The 25,717-nt window shown below is 35.5% G+C and overlaps 1 protein-coding gene across 1 annotated transcript in view; it reads left to right on the top strand.

Annotated features, from left to right (window-relative positions):
* DOK6 (docking protein 6) overlaps positions 1–25,717 on the top strand; it is a 241,777-nt gene that overhangs the window by 191,612 nt on the left and 24,448 nt on the right. The window contains exon 7 of the mRNA XM_063165446.1: positions 8,768–8,885. Within this exon, the coding sequence (XP_063021516.1) occupies positions 8,768–8,885 (118 nt within the window). The remainder of the gene's footprint in view (positions 1–8,767; positions 8,886–25,717) is intronic.

The raw sequence follows: 25,717 nt of genomic DNA, 5'->3' as shown, positions 1-25,717 counted from the left end.
TAATCTGTGAACATTTCTCTGTCTCCCACCTTCTAAACTGAATTCCTGTCTTGCAGCTACTTTTGCTATATTAGTAAATACACATCAGTAAGGAAGCAAAAATTTCACTGGCTTCTTTTATAAGCAGAAGTTTGAATTGCAATTCAGATAATCATGTCTCTCACTACAAGTTGTTTCTGGGCCAAAAAAACCCAAATACTTCCAAATATACTTGATATATTTTTATTTAGAAGTGTATGCATTGCTTTTTAATGATCACTTATTTCAGTTTTAAAAGAACAATGTCAAGAAATCTCTGGCTGTATCTATGCATATACATGATCATGGTGTGGTGCCTGTGTGCAAGGACACACAGTGGGCAGGAATAGCCCTTTATTTTTATATACCAGCTTCTCAGTTGATTTTAGATCTGTAAAAAACTCATTAAAGGCCATGCACCTCCTGAAGTAAATATTTAATTGTTAATTAATAGGCTTTCTTAAATTAAATTAATGTGTGTTTATATGTGCAGGCATATGCCTCCCTCTCACCCCCCTCAAAAATACAATATGTTTCAAAGCTAAAACTTAATAATTTACATTCATGTGTATTGCATATATATAACTAGCCCCAGTAAGTGTGATTCAAGATGCATTTCAAATGTCTAAAAGTAAATAGTTAAAAGGAAGGAACCATGTTTTTTGGAAGATTTTGATGAGTTATCTGAGAAGACTTTACCACACAGTAGTAATTTTAATGCATTCTAGGTTTGGTATTTCTTGTTTTTAATTGAAATGTCTTTGTATGACATATAAAACTAACTTCTGAAAATGTAAGGAAGTAGAGGTCAGCCAGACTATGTGTGTTGCTGAATACTGGAGTCATGCACTGGTAAGTTTAATGAGGAATATTCATGAAAAGTTATTAATGATTACAGTTTCAGAAAGTATTCGGAAAATTGTCTTTTTGTCATTTTATTAAAGTTCATCGGTCAGTAATTTCTGTATACCGAAATGAAGAAGCTGAAAGAAATCTGATTTCCACAAATATATATAATTGGAAACTACTGATTTGTTTTAGACAATAGAAGAAAAACTTCTTGAGAAATCTCAAGAGGTCAAAGTGATTTGCTTTATCAGAAATAATGGAAGCCAAATAACTGTGTGGGAAACAGTGAATATAGATTGCAGCATTTTTTAGAAATCCTGTTTTCAGCCCCAGATTTATTCAATTGGGGTTCTCCCAACTGAGGACAGTCTGTGTTCATCCCTATTTCACCTTGCTTGCCACATGTTAGAGAGAGACATTTTTCATACCATGGCTTCCACCACACCAGTTCTGAAGCAAACTTCTATGAGGTCAGAAGGGTTGTCCTTACAGTACTCCCAAGTAAAACACTGAGATTTCAAGTGTCCCAAATATCTGTTTAAAATATGTCATATCTTTTGGCAAGTAATTCCATGAAAAAAATCTCGTACTTTGAAGACTTTGCCAGAGCATTTCAGGCTGAGGTCAGACTCTAGTAGCTTTGTAAGAAGGAGGAATACTCAGCAGAGCAAGGAGAGTGAAAAACAGACAGGGGAATGAGGACAGAGGAAGGACTTGTATGTCAGCACTGATAGCAAACCTCACTATTTTTAGCCCTGGCTTGACAAACCTCATGAAAGAGCCACTTCTGGAACTCCATAACTCTCAGGCTGAATTACCCAGAAAACATTTGCTCCAAATGAAGAAGACAAGTTTTTGTTGAGGGCCTCCTTCTTTGATCTCTCTAACTGATGCATTTCAGTTTGTTCTTTTCCACCTCAACTGACTTATCCTTGCACTGTTCAGAAGACAGATCTGGGACTCTCCCTATTCAGTAAAACCTTCTCTGTAATTTTAGAAATGACACTCACAGACTGGTTGAGGATGGAAGGGATCTCTTGTCCAACCTCCCTAGCTCAAGCAGTGCCACCAAAGCTGGTTTTCCAGCAACATGTGCCAATGTCTTTTGAATGTCTGCAATGTGAAAGACTGCACAACCTTCCTGGGAAATCTGTGCCAGTGCTTATTCAAACTCATAGCAAAGGTGTTTCCTGATGTTCAGCAGGAATCTCCTGTGTTTCAGTTTCTGCACGTTGTCTCTGGTTCTGTCACTAGGCACCACTGTAAATAGCCCGGTTCTGTCTTGTTTGCCCTCTCCCATCAGGTATTTACAAACATTGATGAGATAAAACCCTCCCTGCTCCAGGCTGAACAACCCCAGCTCTCTCAGCCTGTCTTCACAGCAGAGGTGCTCCTTCTCTCTGATTATCTGATTATCTTCATGGCCCCCTCTGCACCTGCTCTGACAGATCCCTCTCTTTTTTGTGCTGGGGCTCTTAGGGCTGGATGCAGTGCCCCATGTGGGGTTCTCAGGAGGCAGAAGAGAGGGAGAATCACTTCCCTCAACCTGCTGGCTCAGGTGTGGCTGGCATTCTGGGCTGCAGGCATACATAGCTGGCTCCTATTTCATGGCAACAGAAAGGACAATCAATATCTGCAAATAACTTCTGTGCAAAACTGGATTCTCTACCATGCACATATATATATCTATACATACATACATGTATTTCTTGAAGACATTAGCTCAGTTGTGTTTGTTTCTACTGAGACCTGCAGTATAGCCAGGCATGAAATAGTCTCAGCTCTCTTTCCATGTTGGCATTATCTCCCATGTTATTAGTGAATGATTTTATGCAATGAAAAATGGATAATGAATTTCTTATTTATGGTAAAATGGCTCAAACCTTTGAAAAATGTAAGAATCTGAGCTTCTACCCTCACACTAATTATTATAGTTTCCAGGAAACTTCTTTCACAAAAGGAAGATATCCACAATTTTGTGACGGAATATAGGTGAAGACACACACCTTACTGACATTCAACAAATATAATCCCAACGTGCTGTAAAATGTATCTAATTTTCCTCCAACTTCAATCCCTTCTGTCTGGCAACATTGATCTATTATGAGCTTCTTTTAGAGGAAAGAAAAAATAAAAGAAAAAATCTTTTTCAGGAGACCTGTGAGGTCATATATTGGTGGGGGATTTGCCAATATTATGTGTTCTGTCAGGAGCAGCAAGTTGGATAAAACTGTAAAAATAAATATAAATCAGTGCATAGCAAATAAATAGTATGCTGATACCTATAAATTATTATATAATAGTTGACATATTTAAATAATTAACACAGTCCAAGCAGCATATATAAAAATGAACATAACTACGTTCTAAGCAAGCTAAGTGATTGTGAAAAAAGGGCTACAGAAAAATTGTAACCAAAGAGTACTAGTAACACATCACCAAAGGAAAGAATTTTCTCACTGCTATTTCATAGGACTGTATCTGCATCAAGTTTTATTAAATATTTTCAAAGAAGGATCAAGGCTCAGTCTAGTCATTTTACTTCCATATCTTACATTTATAACGATGTGGAAGTGGATCAATGAAGAGACAGAATTCAAAATGACAAATTGGAAAATTGTTTGGAGCAGGAGAATTGATTTAAAAGGAAACCTGGGCAAACCTGTGCTGATGAAGAAACAGTCTGCTTTACAGTACTGGATGAGAACTGTTTTTTGTAAAATAGATCTATGTGTCATAGTATAAAAGTTGAATCCAGGACAACCGTTGCTGCTTTTGCAAAAAAGACAAACATGATACCCTTTTTTTGGTCATGATAAGAAAATGAGAAAACTCTGTGCCAGCTTATTGACACTTGTGAGGTGAAAAATATTTCTTAAACCCTCGTTCTCTTCAAGGCATAACACAAAGTAACCTTCTTTGGAGTTAGAAAGAAAAAAAAAATCTAAATAATGATATTAGATTCATATTTCTAGACTACTACTCTCGTTAGTCTTCTGTGACCTAGTTCTCTTGCTATTTGTTTAAAGACACTAATGAGAATTTGAAATGAGACAGAGGGTTTTATCCATAATAAACTAACCTATTTTCTTAGCATATCTGTAAAAAGCAAACTGTCCTTATTGCAGACTAAAAAAAAATATGGAATGAACTATAAATTGTTCAGTTTGTCTCCTCAAGCCAAATGTATTTTCTGTCACCTTCAGTGTTTTGACTTTTTAATGAAAAAAATAAAACAGAGAGAATAATATGCTAAAAAGATCAAAGCTCAGAACCCTAATACAGTTAACAGGCTCCATTTTTGGAATTGTATTCATTATTGGTATCAGAGTAACAAATCTATTGAAGTCAATGGAGATGGCTTATGGGAATTAAAAGAAAATTTACTATTTAAGACTTTCATAAAAGAGCAATAATGAAAAATATGGGAAACTTCTTACAGTGACACATTAATAGGCTTCTTTCTTTTTTTATAATTTCTATTTTAATCAAATAGACCTGTAAGAATAATAAAGTTGTCGCTGGAAAAGCAAAAACTTCATAGAGCTCAATATTTCGGATATTATGGCTTTGGATATTAGATTTGGATGCAGCAAAGAAATGTAACGTTCACTGTATGAAGGGTATTTTATCAGACAGATTCTGGGGGAAATGGATGAACTCTAACTACTGCATGTTTCCCGTCAGGTAACAAAAATGCTTCAGTAATAATTGTGGTTTTTATATTCCTACCACAAAATTCCCTGAGTTAATATGGTTTTCATGTGTGCATTTCTACTTTTTACCTAAGTTCTAGTTCTGTTCTCACTTTCTACCTCATAAACTGGGGAAAAAAGTCTAGGTTATGTTTTTTATTTCCTGAAGGAGGTCACATTAGATTTGAAAAATATTTGTAGCTAAATCATTCTAGATTCATGTTTAATTTGGTATATTGCTCTTGCTTTCCTCTATCAAGACCAGAACACAGATGTGACACAGCAAAAGAACCCTCAGTGAAATCAGGGAATGCTTTGGGTTGGAAGGGACCTTTAATGGCCATCTGTCCAACCCCCCTACAATGAGAAGGAACATCTTCAACTAGACCTGGTTGCTCAGAGCCCAGTCCAATCTGACCTTGAATGTGTCCAGGGATGAGGCATCCAAAACCTCTCGAGGCAACCAATGCCAGTGTTTTACCACCCCCATCACAAAAAATTCCTTCTTCATGTCCAATTTAAATTTACCCTCTTTTAATTTAAAACCCTCACTCCTTGTCCTGTTACAACAGGCCCTGCTGAAAAGTCTGCCCTATTTTTCATTTGGGCCCTGTAAAGTACTGAAAGGTCACAATAAGGTTTCCCTGAAGCTTTGTCCCTGAACATCTCCAGTCTGAACCCCAGTTCTCTCAGTTTTTCGTCACAGGAGAGGCGTTCCAGCCCTCTGATCATTTTTGAGTCCCATCTCTGGATGTGCTCCAGCAGATTCCTGTCTTTGTGCCACAGACCCCAGAGCTGGACACAGTACTCCGGGTGGGATCTCACCACAGTGAAGCAGAGCAGCAGAATCATCTCAAATTCATTCCCAAATAGAAATGTTTACTTCTATGTGTCTTTGCTGCCTCTGTCATGATGGGCCCTTTCTGTACAGTTGATGCTTATGCATCTGAGCCTGTTTTGCCAGCTCCTGAGAAAAATGTGTTGGTGTTGCAAACAACAGCTGAATATTGGTCTGTTATGTAAGAACAAATCCAGACCCAGAGATGTTGTAATTTTCTGCATGGTAAACAGACTTAATGAGATAGGTGAAATAATTTTAAATACATTTTTAACCATTACATTTCTGTTAAATGACGGACAGTAATAAATCTGTGCAGAATGATCTACCTGCTTTGAGAAAATAAGAAAATTTAAAGGTTATTTACTTGATTTTCAACAGTGAAAAGTTCTGTATTTGCATTAGCTGCTTCAAAAAAAGTGTGGAGTGCCAGTTGGTTTTTAATGAGGCATAGTAAAAAGACAAAAGGGAAGGGCATGGAGGACGAAGTCTCTGAACTTATAAATGTGTTCTCTTTCACTGGTCTGGAACACCAGAGGTCTTGAACCTGAGCATCTAATTTTTTAACAGTTAGACAGTTTTGTAAATCTTCCCTGATTTACAAGTGGTTTGTTTGTTTTGTTTTTCTAGTTTAACTTCATTAGCTACCAGAATTTAATTTACAACTGGGAGTCAGGGATTCTGAAAGAGTAGATCTCTGTACTTTAAATGTCAGTTTAGCTTGTAATTATTAATATAAAAAAGAGCAATCTAGTAGTATATGAACAATTGATAATATGGATGTTTTTATGTATTTTCTTCACTTTCGTTTTCAAGTTTTTTTATCTGAAACACCCACAATGTAACATATAAAATGTTCTCCAGAGAAAATGGGTTTCAGTCAATATATTATTCAATTTTCTTTGAACAGAGAAATATTTTTACTAACAGCAGTTTGTAGAAGTAAGCATTCTGTCATTGTCAATTACATTTGATCAACAATGTGAATTTATATGGATAAAACAGATTAAAAGAAAAATTATAGCTGATGGTAGTCTGCTATTCAGTAAAAATAACTCCATGGATAAATTAATATTACCATCCCTTATATGGTATATCTTCAAATCCAAAGGTTTATGTTTCTGTTTTAAAGTTGCAAATGAAAAACAAAATTGATATTTTATTTTAAAGTTGGGGTTTTTTTATGAGTAATAAACTAGAAATTGCATTTTTTTCTCTATGGAGTCCCCAGAGAAATATGGTTCATCTGGTCTTATTGCAGTTAGCATATGGTGACAATTCTTACCCAAAAGGTGATATCAGAAGTTCTTCCTAAGCTAGAGAATCTGAGGAAACAAAGTATTGTGAATGCTTTCAGTGCAGTCTTCTGCACTAAAGCAGTTCTTACCTTATTTTATAATGAGAAGAGATTTTTTTTTTTAATTCTCCTAAATCTCTAATGTGTGCAAATAAAGTTCTTCTACATCACTATTGGTCAGATGAGGCAGGAGCTAATCAACTCAGATCAGGAATGATGATACATTTAGTCACATATTCCATTCAGTCTGTGGATTTAGCTTTGAGATAATAAACTGCAGTCAAAGTGGTTCTATTTACTGGAATTATTCATTTCAGAATGCATACTAAGAAAATGCTTTGCCTTTAATTTACCTTTTGAGTCATTAAATTATTAATAAATAATTGGTAAACTAAATTTTAAAGATTATTTTATATAATTTTGCTCTTTGGCAAATTTACTCTTGTTACTCTTGCTATACAAACATGGTAAAATAGTATAGAGGGTTTGTTACTGTCCTGATCTCTACAATAAAGGAAATTCTGTATATCAATAAAATGTAAACCCCTAAGCCTCCCTAAAGTTGGAATTCTTGTGATAAGGCTTTCAGACTTCTTTTTTAATGAACTAAATGTTTCTGCAAGCTCTTTACCTCATATCAAATAGCTTCTAGTGATGATCTGCACCACTGACAATTGAAATGTAATACTTGGCTGTAAATGAGCAGAAAAGATATTAGCTCTATACTGGGAGTTATTTTGATGGCAGTTCTCAAGAAAACAACAACAGAAGTAACTACAGCAGATTGATCTGAAGCAAAATATATTCCATGCATCAGTTTGTGTTAATACTCAAAATTTAAATCATTTTAGATCTTTGGGTGGATGTTGTCTCTAAATATATTTTGGGGGAAGGAAGAGGTTTAAATTACAGAATAATATGAGTTTGTACAGTTAAAAAGGACTTTTTTAAATTTGGCATTATGATTCTCAATGAGGAATCCCTAAGAACTAATGACTAAACCTGCAGTAAATTATCCAAACCTTGAATGCCTTCTGCTCTGGAGCTGAACTCTCTGCATGAGTTTCTAGGCACACCCTCTGAGAGTACCATCCTGGTGCCTCCCCTGAAACTAAGAGATTTTTCATTCTAAATATTCAGACCTAATTGATCCTTCAGTATTGATATTTTCAGACATCCTCTGAAAAAATTATGCTTGCAATGTTATGGTGATTTGTTCGATCCCAAAAATTATTGATCACATTTTAAATTCTGTAAAGCCAGAGATACAAAATATTTGCAGGTGCATTCTCTTTTCTTCTAGACACACAAGGCTTAACAGGAATATCCAAAGAGGTTGCCAGAATGCACAGTCCTTCATCTTTCTTTTTTTTCTGTAGTGTTGCCTTGTCTTTCACTCACATCAATAGTTTCTTGGAGACAGAGATCTCTTTAATAAAGTTGACATTCCCTCTGTCAGGTTTCTGTGCTGTAGCTCTTGGTCACAGGGACACTTACCATGCAATTCCCAATTTCAGTCACATAAAGTCTCCCAGACCAGGAAAATCTGCTCTTGAAGCTGAGCCTGCTACTGGTGATGAGACACCTCCCCTTCAAAGGAGGATTAGGAGATTAATGACTCTCCATTGCTAATTCTCTGCTGGTTGTCTCAGATTCTCTCTTAGCATCTTTCTGGGTATCCAATCCAATATGCAGGCTAAATGACCAAAAGGAAATGTCATTGCAGAGGGATTTTAGAATTCAGGCATATGTTAATCCATCGTTTTCATAAAGAAGAACATAAAAAAACCCTGGCAGCAAGAAGAATAGCTGTAGAAAAATAGGGACATATTCTGATGTCCTAATATTAACCTCTGCTAGTGAACCCATAGACCCAGATTCACTTTTGCAGCTTTTTCTTGAGCATTCACAGCGCTGATGCTTGTAACGCAGTTTAAATAATAGCGGAAAACCTGTGGTAGTTTAGAAAATGGTATGTGCATGACAACATAGATTCAATTTACAGTTTTGAGATTATTAATCAAGGATGCCTATGTGTGACCTTCCATTTATGTTTGCTTTGGCTTTCAGCTCCAGACCAGTCTGTCTGAACCAATGACTTTATCCAAGTCGATCTCCCTTCCTCGTAGTGCATATTGGCATCACATCACCCGGCAGAACAGCGTTGGAGAAATCTACAGTTTACAAGGCAAGTTGCTTATAATGCCATCTCCATTAGCTTCTTTCAATTTCACCAGAATTCATGCAAATTGCTTTTTATTTGCACTGGTTATTTTCTCTCCATTTCATTTTATCAATTGTCAGGAACCTCAGCAGGATCCCCAAATTTACATAAAATAGGTTTCTTTTAGTCATTTTGTAAACAAATGGTGAAAATTATTTCTAGAATCACCACATAAAGTTGGATAGAAAATTTGGCTCAATGTAGCTTCTCAGTAGCTAATGAATGTCAGGTTGTTTTAGTATTTTCTACCAATGAGATGGGGCAAGTATTTGGGCAACCTCAGGGTGCCTAATTAAATCTACATAAAGTGGCTATATGAGTTGCAAGATTAAAACAGAGTAATTCTAGGAAGAAGAGCTATTCTTGGTGAATTTGCTTGGCAAATCATATATGTGAACTGTTGACTCAACTTACTTACAGACCTTCAACAAATCATCTTCTGTCTATGGTTTTCTTTCATATGTTTAGATTTGCTAAAGCTTTCAAATGCTATAATTAGCATAACTTGATGATGATGATTCACTGCTCTTAAGCTGAAATTTATTTGTATCTTATTAGAAAATAAAATTATTGTTACATTTAAAATGTAGACCTTTTAAAAATAGCCTTTTGTAAACATATTGCTTTGTATTATTTCTAAAGGCCTTAAGGATTTCGTTTTAGTTCTCTCTTAATAGTCTGTTCGCATAAACAATTTACATTTAGATAGGAGGTTACAAACTGCTTGCAAACAAGAGTACCAAATGCAAGGACACAGTACATATTTTCATTAAAATAAGTGAAATTCAGTATATAGATGAAGGACATTAAATGCTTTGTTTTGTGAATTATCACATAAAATCAGCAGGTGAACTGTGCATTCAGTGGGTGAGTCATTAAAGGGTACAAGCATTTGTTTCCCATCATTCTCCATAGAGCAAAGTTAATTTTTAATCATGTTTTTAGTCTTACATTTAAATACCAGTAATGGAAAAAAGAAAATAATCTTTCAGAGGCTGTTTGTGAAAAAAGTTATACTTGTACCTCACCCTACATATATTCATCACATCACTAATGTTTTTTAATGGACACAATAAGAATGCAAAAAAGAAGTTTATTTGTAGAGATGTTAGATTTCTTCTTCTTGTGTTCTTGATGTGTCTTTTCTTCATTAGCAAGACAGTAAATGTGTTATATTCACTCTCAAAATTTTTTATGCCTTATAAATGGCCTTCAAAATAAAGGAAAGCAAAACTTTAAAGTAACAATTAAAATATCTATACCACCAAGCTGTGCAGGATTCAACATACTGGAAGTGTATGATTAAAAATGTAAGAATTTTTCTTTCAGGAAGTATGCAGATTTTATTCACATTTCCACTGAAATGTGGGGCTAATAAATATTTCAGAACTTAAGATTTTCATTTTTCCTACATGTAGTATGATGACTGAAGCCTGAGAAAATGTAGTTAATTTCAGGAGAGACTGATTCAGTCTTTCCCGTGGGCAAGGAAGTGCATCCAGAAGACTCTGGTTGCAAAACTTTTCCACGCAAGACTACCATTCACTATCTGTAATGAAAATCTCTTTGAACCTTCTGCTGCAATTACTAATTAAAAACAGTGAATTTGCTGCAATTACTAATCAAAAACAATGAATTTGTGCAGAAAGTGAGGCGGGTGCAAAGCACACCTTTTCCTCCTCGCACCTTGTCATTCCGACAGCCTTTGCACTGCAGGGCTGTCAAAGCATCAGCCCACAGGAGCTCTGCAGATGTGGGTGGAAGGTGGGCAGCAAGGAAGCAGATTGCAAGCATCACTTCAGCCCTCACCTTCGCAGAGCAGCCAGCTGAGAGGAGCTGGTGCAGAGGGAAGCATCACCTGCTGCTGCCAGAATCTCCTCTGAGCTTCCAAAGGTGCCTCGCGCCTTCGGAGAGGAGACGTTCTCTTCAGAGAATGGGACACACAATGTTCTCAGCTCTGCACTTCATGGGCATCTACAACAAAGCTTTGAACACTCAGGAAACAAATCTGAAAATTCCCCACATACTTGTAAACATCTCACAAACTCTGAAGTGAAATAAACAGAGTGATGTCTGCCTGAATCCAGGTGACTGTCAGTGTCAGTAGTAGTAGCCAGGCTCACTGCTAAGCACAAGGGCTTCCACAGTGGCAATTACTTCAAACTTGCAGTCTGAGGTGACTGGAATTTAATTAATAGCAGCCGGTGATGTATAAGGAGAAATGAATATGTGCTCATACTACCTTAGATAAATTGGCTCTTTGGGAGTTATTTAGCAGTCAAATTTAACTTAATTAGTAGTGTGTGTTGATCTGATAATGAATATGCTATGGAGTAAGAAGGTAGTGGGTTTTGTGATTTTTGGTTTTTAAAAACTACATTTCAGATGAAAAAAGGCCCTACAATAAATGAGTGTTGGGTCTATTATGCTCCAATAGCCCATGAAAATACTTACATGTAAACAACTGTAGAAATTAATACATAGAATAATAGAGCTAAAGTAACACAGGTTGCACAAAATATTATCAAATGAGATGGGATAGTTTCTATTGATAATCCAAGTTTGCCTTTAATTGCAGTTTAGAAATTAAATAGTGTCCTTTAATATTTATTATCGAAGAGTAATTTAAATAGCAGAGGAAAAAGACCTCTACACCATTTTGCTGCATACATGAGTGTAACATACATGAATTGTACGTTTTCATAAATGATTGACAGCTCTAAAAAAATTTGAGCCCAACATAAGATAAGCATTCATTGATATGTTATGCTATCATACATCAAGATCTAAAAATTGATAAAAATGAGAAGCCAAGAGCAACCTTATTAACTGAAATCTTGATTAAGAAGGAAAAACTATATGAGCCATATAGGCATGTAAAAAAATACCTTGTGTGTTTACTTGTAATTCAGTGTTTATTGTTTATACCTACCAAAAAATTTAACACTGTTACACAGGATATTTAAAATTGACAAACAGAACACGTGAGTTCTTATACAACAAAAGATATTAAGGAGAATTCATCTTTTTTTGTTGTTGTTGTTTGGTTGGTTGGTTGGTTTGGTTTGGTTTTTTTATTTATTTTCCATTTAGGGCTTTTAATTTGTTTAAAATAAAAAAAAAAAAAAAGGTTGCAGACTGAATTTTCAGCTATCTGAAGAACTCTAGTCCTTGCCCTTTAGAGTTTGGATGATACAAATGTTAAACACAGTCAGTTTGTGTATTATTATATAAATAAGGCCAAATAGAATTTTGGTATTGAAACATTAATTAGCTTTTTGTATTGCAGTTATTGAAATCCCTGAGGAAATTATGTTCAGAAAATCTAATTACAGCCTGGCCTTTCTCCAAGAAATTCAAAATTAAGAAATGCTTTCAGTCACTCCTGTTGTGTTTGATATGGTTTGTCCTCATTTTTTGGACTTGGATTTTGCTATCCATACTCTAAATAATGAACACCTACCCATGAAGGCAGTGCTACTCATTCCATGAGAGTGCTTATGTGAAAGAGCACATATTTGTATAAGAATTACACCAGTAACATCTTACCTGTTTCTTCCAAAAAGAGAACACTAAAGGGTTGGGGGTTTTTCCCCACATTTTTTCCACATTTTTTTTCACAGTATTGCTTATCACAGTTTGCTTATAATGAATTTTATTTGCTCTGTCAAAAATTATTGCCATAGTATGTTGTAAACCCATAGCAAAGTAGTTAAATTACATGGAAAAATATTAAGAAACCCACTAAGAGTCAGATTTATAAACGTAGTGAGGAATTTTGAGAAATAAAACTATCATCTTTGAATAAATAGGACTTCAGCTTGTAAGCACATGCCAAACTCATTAGCAGACAGAAATAAAAAATGGCCCTGATGAAGTCTGAAGGAATTTTGCTGTTAATATACAATTACCTTTTGTATGTCACAATAAAGATGCAAGAAACATAAGGTTGGTTCTGCAAACCAAAATGGAGGGAAGCTGTGATCCCTCTGTGGCCTTGGTAAGCAGGTCTGCAATGCACATTGTCTTTTGGGCTTGTTAGGTGAGAACTCACCCTTTTTTCTTTTTTCTTTTTTCTTTTTTTTTTTTAATATATTTTAAGCAGGAAAACATGTAGTTTTTATCTGGTCAGCTAAAAGGTGTTGTGCATAAAAGGGAGACAAAGTCACATACAAAAAACCCATCTACACAGTTTTCCTTTTCAAAGTAGAAACTCTGATATGTCACTAAAAATAATCAGAGAATATTCAAGTTGCTAAATATTTAGAGGGGTTTGAATCATCCTGTTCAACCTTCCTCAAGCTAATCCTGCAGGAAATTCTGATGTTGGCTTCTGCAGCTTTCTGCAAATTAAAGTATGTAAAATGAATGGGAGAGCATTCGTCATTTTGGCATTTCCATTGTTTGTTCATATGCCCAGCAATAGAGTACGGAATCCATTTCCCCATCTAATCTTGGTGCCTGAGCAATGTGAATAACGCAAAATGTTAGAATATATCTGTTATATAAACCTGATCACTCAGTAATTTTTCAGTAAGTGCCTACCAGCGGCTAAAGCTGAAATGCTTTACAGCCTTCCACATTCCCATTTCCTTCGCTGAATCGCATCAGGACCTTCACATTAGTAAATGAAGCCTATAAAGTTTGAGATATGAATAAAGGACACCTGGAACAAGATACTTACTGAGTAGAAACTGCATAAGAGCTACATTATTTAAAAAGACTGTATTATGTGTCTTCTCAAGTCTTATGCAGTAGATTTGATCCTTTCCTTTTGAGCTTTGAATTTCTGTGCTGAGTAGTGCATCACTAGGCTGATTTTAAAATGGCTTATTGGAAGTGGGATATGTCTTACTCAGAAACCAGTAAAGAACTTCATTTTGCTCAACAGTGATTGCTGCCTCTAACCAAGAGCATTACTGACAAGCTCTAAAGAGTATCTTGACATATTCCCATTCATTCTGATAAATCATTGCTGAGTTAAGAGGTTGTTTCAATTATGAGCCATGAAAAATAGAGGAAGGTGGGAAGCCAAATACGATTAACAAAGCATATTTTGCTGTCAAATTCAGACCTCCTGGTTTCATTTAAGCCCAATACTTTGGTGCCCTTTCTCTCAGGGAATGGTCCTTCAGTGAGATCACTTGTCAATGGGGTTGTTCTGTGCCACACCAGAAAGCACAGAAGTCAGTGTACTCTTGACTTAAAACTAAAAGCCCAAATGGTGTAAGGAGAGCAATTAAATATTGGCTGATTGCCTCCTCTCCCCTCCAAAACCCAACAAATGGAAGTTCTTCAGTGCAAACTACACAGATTCTTAGCTATAAATCTCTTCTTATGTCTTAGCTTGATGACTTCATAAGTATGTGATGACAATAGCTTCTCACTCAGTGTGAGAAGCAGATGAAGCTTTGCCCCCAGCTTTACGTAAGTGACACCAGGAATCTTCACTCTGGCTTTGCCTGAGACTCATTACAGTTATGCTACATTATTTGATCTCTCTGCTGTATTGTACGATTCAAGGACCTGCAGTGTGCCATGAGAGCTGCAGTGCAATTTTCATTGAATGTGTGCACTGGGAGAATTGGCACAACCAGCTCCATGGATGCTCTCAGCTGGTACTGCGTTGTCTGAAGAAGAAAGGTTTGCACCGTTAGATCAAAGAGAAAATTGAAATACTTGTCAAAGATCAATTTTGTGAAAATTGCTTTTTTTCTATATAAATTGTTTCACCAATAAATCTGGACTGCTTTAGCTATGACTATCTGATTTTGTGTTAAGTATGTTATCATGGTTAGAGTCAAAAAGATTGTCAGTTCATTTTTTTAATTTCAAACAAATTGAAATACTTTTATGCTGACAAATCACTCAAATTATTACTCAAAATCATGAATGATTAAACCCCCTTTAAGACAACTTGGGGTGAGGGGAACCCTGAAAGCTTGTGAAAAAAACACCTTGGCAAGAAGATATGTTCTCTGTAGTATTTCTTTGCAGGAACAGTTTATACTTATGTTTCTTTCATTATATATTTTTACAGAAAGCAAAGAAATTATTGAAATTGACTCTTCAATAGAACATGTTCATAAAATATGTTATAAACCAGAAACAATGTAAACTTGAAAGTAGTCTGTGAAACAGGAAGAATGGGGGAATGTTAATAATCCCAGCTTTGCCAGCTGCAGCAAGGAAAGAATCCAGGCCCAAAGATGTCAAGTGCAATTTATTGTGTTCTGCTGTCAGTGGAAAAAAGATCCTCCCTTCACATTATAAACTGTATGACATAAAATAGGAACCCATAAATTTATAATTAAGGGCTGGCTTAAATTAAATAACGTTGACCTTACTCTTGTTTGGTTGTTATGAAGTTTAAAATATATATTTTTATAGAAGGGGCATCATAAGATCTCAAATACCTTGACCTTATGTTTCTATAGGATTTTCTTTTACATGTAACTTATTTTGCTAACGAACAAAAAATTGTGGTGACAACATTTGTGGCACATGGCATATGGTCTGTTGCTAGTACAGACCTATTTATTTTCTTGGTAAGGCCAATTTAATCGCAATGAACGCCCTACTCAGTATGTTCAGTTTAATCAAGGCATAAGAATATGCTCTTTATAACTCTATAGTGCATTTGAGCCCTGCAGAACTGATTAAAAATCATAGTATTATTCAGTAGAGACAAAAAAATTGTTCAAAAATCTTAGAATGTCTTTCATTTTCTATTTGTTATAAAAAGCCTTTTCATCTTGGTGAATTTTTATATCCTGCCAACTTTTTATTTGATCAAAATGATACATTGTAAGAAACTAAGATAAATTTCACAGAAGTAAGAACTATGAATAACAAAGGAAATGTCCTGCCAATGCAGAGTTAGCAAGATTTCACCAAAGTAAAAAGTTTATCTTTTCAAAAACTGAAGTCTGCAGCTCCTTGCAGTTCTATGTTTAAATACTAGAAGCAAGTTGGCTGTTTAGCTGCTGGATACTAGTTTATCCTTCAAAATTCTTTGAAGTTTCCTTTTGGGGAGTGATTTAAATGAAAGGTTCATTTCATTGAGTTTAACAAATTAAATATTCTGTTATAAACTACATGGAATTAAAAAAAATACAATACCAGATTTGGAGAGAGATAAGAGATAAAGGACTTGATAGAAACCAGAGTTGCATACTCTGGAATTTACATGATAAATATCAAAACAGGGTGATGATAAAATGATAAGATTCCTACTACTCCCTTAAAGGCTCAGCTGTTGGTGTTATTGCTGGTAGGTCAAGTTTGCATGCAGAGATACAGTGCCATTGGTATTTTCTCTGAGCTGGCTGTAGTGAGTGTGACACAGCATGGCTGGTGTGGTCGTGTTCCCAGCAGTGTCCTGTCTGCTCCCCTGTGCTCAGCCCAGCACAAGGAAATGAAGGGAACCAGCAGCCTGTGGTGATGGGGCACAGCTTTTTGCCTCAGAGGCTGTTCTATCCTGGGTGTGTTGATTGGCTCTAAGCACACATCTTCTGTCTGCCACTTGTGCTTTCATCCTCAGTCAGGATGGCAAGAAAGGTAGAAATAATTATTTTTTTTTTTTCTCTCCAAACTCTGTTCAGCCTAATAGAGCCGGTGCAGGATTTTCCAAAGCTGCTTGATATGAGCTGAATTGGTGCCACTTGCTTATATTCACTATTATCATGCACTTGGGTAAATAATCTACTTTATCTCTTGAATATTTAGCTGAGAATTGTGCAAAGCTGTGTTTTCAACCTGAAAAAGACACATGGCTAGTTAGCTACAGCTATACCACTTTTTATGTTTCCTGAATTAAATGTAATTAAAATAGGAGTTTTATCAGCTGTTTGGTTTCAGCTTCCAAGAAAAATTCCCTTCTCATGGTCTGCAACACTGCTCATTGTTTTTTCATTTCACTAATTAAGCATTTAAACTAATAGCCTTATTCTTTTCTCTACTGAAATTCTGTAAAGTTCTCATTACTGGGTATGGATCTTTTCCATGGAAGTTAGTGAAAACTGCAGGAAGCAAGTTTTCATTTTTACCTCATTTTGCCACTTTTCCTTACATCTGTATAAATAGATAACAGAATCTTTTCTTCCTAAGTGCTGATACACACAAGCCAGTGTAGCACCTGTGTCTCCATATACTTGCCTGTCTTTTTACTAAAATAGGAATGAGGTTTGGTTTTCTTATTTAGCTTCTGTATGATGTAGTTTCTGATGGGAGATTGTCAGATTTCCTCGTTTCTTGATTGTGAGCTGAAGGCATCAAACCAGGAATGCAGGTATCCAAATGTGCTTTCTATTTCTTCTTTTAATATGTGGACATCCCAGGTTTTGGGAATAATCACAAATGGTGCCAGTAATGGTGTTGCTGAAAATTTGTTTCAGAGACAGTTTACATGTGTTGAACCTTTTAATTTTAAAAATCCAGTTCTCATTGTAATTTTTGTAAATGCATCAATTTAAATGATTGGTTGTTGACAGGTTGTGGCCACTTATTTTTATCTGTTATTGTTATGCTGTTCCAGGACATCTCAGCAGGTTCGCAGGGCTTCTCTTTATGAGGTGAAAGTTCTATCATCACCAAACATTTAATGTCATAGGCGTTTTATGATGGAAAAGATAACCTGCTCTGGGTTAGGAAATGGAAATGTATTTCATTCAGTCTTGTCAACTGTCTCATTACTCCCCATTCATCAGAGCAGGTATTTAATTCTGAGACATAACTCAGCAGTTTTTCCATCCCTTTCATGCCTCTTATAAAAAAAAATTGCCTCTGATCAAGCGTGTGTTTTGGTTTAAATGTCAAGCTGTTTCTGGAGAGTCTTGTTTTTCTCCTGTCACCATGTGTCAACTAATACAACCCAATTTTAACAAATAAACAGGGAGAAGGGCTGGGAACAGGGTCATGGACAGCAAATGCCAGACATTATCTGTACCAGTGTGTGATTCTTCACTCGTAATAAATACTGGTTTTCATGAGCTAGTCATTTTGACTCTCCAGGATACCAATGAGAAGATCTCTTCACAATGCCTATGGCTGCAAAATTCCTGTAACTTCTAGGCCATAGATCTTCTCTTCATCTAGTATAAGAATGAGGAAAAGGAATTTTTCTTGAGCTTTTTTATAATTTTGTACCTGATTCCCTGACCAGCATTTCAAAGCAGAGAAGTTCTCCATCTTACGCTCATGGACTGGACCAGCACCAAGGTGTCTTATGACTGAAGAAATGTAGAGAACAGCTCAAGATCCCTCTTAACATATTCTTATTACCTTAGTTGTACATCAAATCTTGTACAGAAATGTAGAAATCAGTCATATATTTTTAAATGGTGTGTATTATGCAGTAAAACCCTGAAGAGGGAGACAATTTAAGCTTCTGTCTTCGTAGTGTGACTTGTTTTTTGCTAATGTTGCAGTAAATAGGAATCTTGCCAGGGACATGAATGACATGCTAGTGCATAGGTACTGTCAAATGGGAAAATGTGCAGAGAAATAGAATACTATCATTGCTATGAATATAAGATGCTTGCCCATTTTTTTATTTATATATTCAAAACCATGCAAGATGTTAAAGAAAACCCTCCTAACTAGACAAGAAAGAGAAGTTAATTTGTTGTTAAGGCATTGGTCCTCAGCTATTGCCAAGTCATCCTCGCTCCTGAAAAAAACAGGCAAATTCTGCAGACCTTACAGGATGACAACCTCCCTCTATATCTCATGTCCACAAGCACTAAAGCATAAACCAAATCCTCACCTCTGAGCATTTCTTCAGTGGCCCATGTAATTATGTAGAGCCTTTTTGATGGAAGTCAATATTTATCCTAATAGTTATAGATCTCAGTGAATTTTATGTGATACAGTATTTGCACATTTGGTTTGGCCTTAAACATTATCTTTATGAAAGACATTTCTTTGTCTTATTTTTTTACACCAGTGAGGTTAGACAAGAAAAAAATTTGACAATATCATTGCAGCTGTGGAAATGGTTAAATGGTTTAATAAAGCCTCCTCAGTGCCATCAGACAGCATGAAATTGCCCCAACATGCAGCACTGCAGTATAGACTAATAGCTAGAGAATGGGTTTATACCTTTAGACTGGCAGTAAAGCAATATCCAGGCTCAACAGTAGGGGAGTCATGATGCCCTTATCTCCCTGAAAGCAGCCCCTCGTCAGTAGGAGCTCTAACGCCAAACTCTCTGAGCTGCTGCTTGAAGCTGTTTTTCATCCTGAAGTGATAGATAGAATCAGCTTTGAACCCTGTTTTTGCTGACCTCAGAGGAGTAAATTACCTTACACTTTGAGGCAGCATGACTCACTGTCTGGCTGTTTGCACAGCACTTGCAGTTTTCACCTACCTGGGAAGGAATCATTGAAATCTGGCAATTATTGTGACAGCTCTCATCTGGCAGCCAAGCATTGGTCTTCAACCAAGATGATACAGTTTATGTACCTACTCTTTGAAATTTGTTGTTTCCTTAAGTAGCCACTAAAACCATCGATCCAGAGTTACTTTCCAAGAGATTTTTTTCTGGGACAAAGTTATTCAGAATTAGTTCATAGCATTTTGTCTGAAATGGAAATATTTCTATGCATTTTGCTGACATATATATTTAGAGGACTTTCTACTTTTCCAGATAGTTACAGTTGGAGGTGGAGGTGGGGGATTGTTGGGAGTTTTACTAACAGAAGCTGAATACAAAGCTCATTGATATATGTACCACTCATTATAGATTTCCCCAAACATCTTATACAATAAGGTCATACAAAAATCCTGTTAACAGGATTTTTTAAACCTTGAAAACCTTTAAAAATATTGTGTGGATCACAAATATATAATCATAGATAAGATTTGAGTTTCATATATTACTACACAATATATTTGTATCAACTATGTAACAAAGATGTTATTTCAATGTGAAATCTCTTCTAAATTTGTACCTGAAATACGTCTAAATGTGCTAAACCCTGCATGTGCTCATTATATGTCTTGTAAATTATATATTCAGTTTTAAATGTCTGCAAACTTTAATAACTCACATCCAGGAGTTATGTGAGGAAAAAAACAGTTTTTCTTCACAAAAATGTGTATTAGATCAAAAAATATTATTCAATCAAAATTGGACTTAAGCAGAAAGCCATGCTACCTATCAAATTATTGCATATTTTTATTTTGTAAAGCACATGACCATGTACATCATCTTGTAAATCTCCTTACACTGTCTGTGTGACACATTTCTGTTTTTTGAGTTGCCCAATGAACATTATATTTCTATTAAAATTTTTCTCAATTCTTCTTCTTCAATATTTTTTTCATTTCTTGTAGATCATACAAGATTATTATTCCCTATCATTCAGGGGCCTCTGATACACAAATGTTGGTGACAATTAGGTCCAGCATTCCTGATTATGTGTCAGAGAAAAATGAGTGCCAGATCCCAATCTGTTTTAGGTCAGCATGGCCTTGCCAAAGAGACCTCCAAGTGTTTTTGCTGAAGAGATATATATTTTCTGCCTACCCTACATAAGATATCAAAAGTGTTTATTTCACCACAGTTATTATTCTGTACTTATGATCTAATATCATAAATTCAGTGGTTCATATTTACCATTTTAATGTGTTAAAGTAGTTTTCATTGAAGATAATTGTTATCATTCTAAAGTTTCCTTTGCTTAGCAGATTTTTTATCCCAAGCTGTGACTTCATTTTTTAATGTTGATGTTAGATCTATGTGCAAAACAGTATCACTGGTGTTTGCTGCCCACTAAATCTAGTGTCTTTGGAAAGTGCAATAAACACATTTGCTGCCACATAATAACTGGAAGCCTCTTTCCTGAGGACAGACACTTTGGGCACAAAGACATGAAGGAACAGTTTCTGGCCTGGATGGTCACAATGGAAGAATTATGGTTACACACTATTGCACCATTATACCAAAATTTAGATGCCTTTTACAAGTTTTCCATAAGGTGATAAACAATTCTGGTCTTTTATATTCACTATAACCATCAGTACACTGAAAAGTGAAATGAAGGGCAAGAAGAAAGTCTGCCTAGCAGTCCACATTCAGTAGTGTTAATGAGTGTTGTTAAATTGAAAGACTTCATACCTTCAAGTTCTATTTCAATGAAAGATTTTTTGTCTGGGGTTTTTTGCTTACTCATTTGTAAAAGGAGAAAAATCCCTGCATGGATTTGGATGCATAACATAGACATATAATATATTATAAGTAGTAGTAGTCCTGATTAAAATGTTGCCTTGTTTCCTTATGATGATCTTGATGCATGGAATAGAGCAATTGTGATTTGATGAAACAGTAAGTCCAGTCTGAAAGTGCCACTGCTTAAAAAGAAATGCCATGGCTCTGTGATTCAGAATGCTGAGCTGGGAATGCTCATTAAAATAGTTCGCATTTGTTCAAAATATTTTTATAGGTAGCTTTGTTAGGGCAAACTTTACGCCAAATGAGGTATCCTTTGGACATTATAGCGAATCAGGCATTGTCTGGTCTCCAGTTTCTGGCATAATGCCAAGTTCAAGGCTAGCATGACCACCCTGCTGTGTTCTTGCCTGCTCACTGTAAACAAGCCCATATTAGGAGGCCTGATCTAGATTCAGTCTGTGGGATCAACAGGTGCATCTGTGCCTCAGTGGCACCATGACCCAAATCTCCATTTTGAATTTTTCTCCTTGCTGTGGCAGCTGTGGGGCTCGGGTCAGTGTTCAGCAACGAGACCTCCAGCAGGGATGCAAGAACCAACACACAAGTTTTGGAATGAAAATGCAATTGGATCCTGGCTCTGAACCAATCTAACGTTTAAATTGGCCTAAATCAGTCAGTCTTCCTTCCGGATGCAGATTACTGCTTCCTCAATATTGCAGGGGGTTTGTTTCCTTGGGGCTCTGGAAGCTTTAAGCCCTTAAATAGAAGTCAGCGCTGATACTGATATGATTATAGCCCTTCATGCAAGCTGGAGGTGTGACTCCTGGGAAAGCAGATAAGTGCCCAGAATTCACACCAGCTATGAGAATTGCTAGTGCAGGAAAACTTTAAATATTGCAGCACAGCTCTCAGTCCTTCTTGAGACCGTGTGTCTCAGCAAAGACTTCATAAAACAATGTGAGTAGATCCAGATACCTGTATTTATGGAGTGTTTTTTACAGATCATGTCCAGGGAGATTTGAACATTTAAAAAATTTTGTGGGATTTTTTTTTTTTTTTCTAATAAGGGATTTCTGTGATAACCTCTCTTTCTCAGTTCTCTAAGCTTATGTTGTGAAGCAGGATCACTGAACTGGCACAGACATAAAACAATTTCTTGTATTATGGAAGAGAGTGGTATATATGGTCCCATGGAAATTTTTTGGAATATATATTTTATCTCTGCAATTAATTTTTTTACCTCACTGAGAAAACAAGATGACTTGGAAAAATATTGTACAATACCGCCAATTTATTTTTTTGTGCATGACTGAGATAAAAGGTGTTATTCATTAAACATTACTAATATCTGATTATAAAATCAAGCAAATTATTATTATTTAATTTCTTATCATGCATACTCAGAAAATGGTTAATATTAATGGTTTTGCTGTTTCATTTTTACTATTCACACTTCTTTCACTAATGTGAAATCTCAATTTCATCACTTTACTTGAAAATCTGTTTCCTTTCAAGAAGCCAGAAATAGACAAAAAAATAAGAGATACCTGAGGGTGGGAGGGTGGGAGAGAAAGGATGTTATCTGAGATTCTTATCAGGAAAGTTCACTTTTCAAAAAGTGAATAATGAGTATTGAAGTGTGTCCCTCCCACTAAAGCTGTGTGCCAGGATTTAAACTTGTGTTAAATAACTGCTGTATTTTCATGGCTTGAGAGTTTCAGTTTGGTCTTGAGCTTGAGCATTTTAGGAGAAAGAGGAAATGATTAAACTCTTCCTTCTTCTGATTATCAATCACTTAAAAACAGTACATTGTATCTGCAGGTTATCTTATAGGTACTAGCAATGAGCAACTTTACTTTTTGATGACACTATAGCAGGGCTATATAGTCTTTTATTTATTTCACCTAGAGGAGGAAGTGTGTTTAATATCATAGACTCTTCCAATCCTATGGAAAATAAAGAGGGAAGAAGATGAGGTTCTGTTTTATCGTGGCTCAAAAAAAAAAAAAATATGAAGCATCTTGTTCTCTGCCCTGGAATGTTAATAAAAGCACTGTAGTGACAATAATATAGCCTTTTCCAGGATGGAAGGAACAGAAACGTATGTTCTGCCTTCTGGCAAGAACAATGGTGAGGCATTTTATCTGTCAAATCTATCTGTATGTGCAAGGCATCCAGAAAAATGGTATCTGTGTACTGAAACATGGGAAATTTAATTTAACAGCTCCACAAACCAAAATTGATGAAAACAGAAAACATATTCTAGAGAATATGTGTAGATTTTAGGAAAAGTAAGAACATCAGAGATATTGATTTCATATCGATTGTCTAAATAGATTTTATATCCATTATCTAAATATTAAGTAGTTTTTTAATATTTGTATATAATATTGATGGTGCCCAAAGAAGAAATTGGCTTTTTTAAGACATTCTTAAATTGATCCATTTTGATAGAAGGTTTTGAGTATTAAAAACTATTGTGGTATCTATTCCAGTAAATTAGAATTTTAAATTTCCTTATTGTTTGGGAGACCTTAATTAATTGATCTGATGTTATGAGATAGTGATGAATTATGATATATTACTTTTCTAAAATGTTTTATTTTAGAGAAAAAAAATCTAGGCAAACTTTTTTTTTATTTATACCATTTGATTGCTTGACTCAAATTTCATTTATTAATTTTAAAAATAAAACTAATTTAGTAAATTTTAAGATGGTTTACTCAAAACTGCTCTTTAACTTGGAAAACTTTGTGTATATATATCGGCTCATAACCTTATTTTCTTACAGTGCATGCATAAACTAACTCAATTCTGCATCTGGTTTTGACTAGACTTATGTTATATTGCATCATTTTGTTGTTTGTTGACACAAGAGAGTACATATATGAGTGGCCCCGTATAATTTTGCTTTGATTTCATTCACATTTTTTTATCTTGCATTTCTTCTAGCAACAGCAATCAAAACCAATTTTGGCCCTCTGTACAGATGGATATACTTAATCTTCTGTTAGTATATTTTCTGGTGATCACCACTTTGTTATTTTCAGGATGGCATTTAACATGCCAAGGAGATTAAGCACTATTATCAGACAAGAGCAACTAACTGTGTCTGTGAACAAATTACCTTATCTGTAATCATTCTTAAAGGATTAGATCACACGCATAGATTTAAGTGAACATCTGGATCATTAATCAGCTTTGGTTTAAATACTTCCATTATTTTGCTTTTCACTTGAAATTTCCAAGCAAAAAGGAGAAAAAGTCATACTGACCTCCAAAATATGTCCTCGCTATCAATTTAGACACATGGTCCACCAATATAATCCGTAATTTCCTGGTAGTATAAATATAATGCATTATAGAATTATAATTCTGTTCACTGTGTTAGCAAAGGCCACTGCTGTGTAGGAAAATTCAGGTAAAGAGACTTGCATAAACATAAAAAAGACAAACCTTAGAACTGTCACAGTACATTCAAACCTTTTAAAGAGGAAATAGAAAAGTACTCAGATAAAAGTGTGAATGAAGGTGGGAATAGTCATGCTCATTTATGTGCGAATTTTATCTTAACATTTACCCTTTTCTTCATGTTAAGCATAAATTTTTTTTTGGTGTTTACATCAAATAGCCATGCAAGAAACAGTTAATTATTTTACTTTATTTGCATTTCTGTCATTCTAAATATGAGCTTACAGTAAGATGATACAGTAAATTCGTATATGTCATAAAGTCATAACATGTCATCAACATCTCTGTGGTTTCAGACAAAAATATGGAGGGTACATATGATGAGAACATCAGTTTTTATCACTAAGTCTGATTATACTGCTGAATTGGCTAAAAAAAGTGGCACATAGGTTTTATCTAAAGGACAAGGACATTCTCCCTTCACCATGAGACCAGTAGATATGAGTTATTTCAAAAAAAAGTACATTTTAGCTGAAATTATCTGAACACCTCCAGGAGGCATTCTAGTTTCACTGTCCCACACTCAGTATGTAGCTACGGACTACAATTAAAGGACTTTAAGAGCTGTATTTATTGTCACTATTGCCATTGAATTGCAAAGAAGTATCTGTCATAGCAAGAAAATGTTTCTTGCCCTCAGGAGCCCACATTTTCTGTGAATGGAAAAAGGCCAGTATTAGGTCAGACCTGAATATGCATACTCTGGGTGGAAATTCTGAGGATTTTTGATGGAATAAGAAGGAAGAACCTCTATCAGAGGTGTAGAAGTGCAATAAGATGAACATTTGAAAATGCAGGATCAGTATAACTTCTTAGTCTATAGTTTATCATATTACTTTTGCTAGCAATGGGGTAGACTATTCATTCTCACATTTAAGAGGGTTATATTTTTCTGAGATTTTATCTTCCTTCTCATCAGCTCAGCTGGTCTCAGCCCTCTACCAGAGCTTTATTAAGTAAGTGTTAGTTGTTTCCTTTGCTCCCATCAGTAAGGCAGGGTCCTAAGTAATGTCAAATATCTTAGCCACCAGAACAATGTATGAAACAGTTTCTGAAGCCTAAATTGGTAAAATTGGCTTGTAGATCAAATGCCATTCTGTGGTCAGAAACCACAACAGTTACAAGAACTACTTAGGTGCATCCCTTGACA

The sequence above is a fragment of the Melospiza melodia genome, chromosome 1, assembly GCF_035770615.1.
Source record: "Melospiza melodia melodia isolate bMelMel2 chromosome 1, bMelMel2.pri, whole genome shotgun sequence".
Lineage (NCBI taxonomy): Eukaryota > Metazoa > Chordata > Aves > Passeriformes > Passerellidae > Melospiza > Melospiza melodia.
Note: the sequence above shows the minus strand (reverse complement) of the source record. Positions and strands in the feature narration are given on the sequence as shown.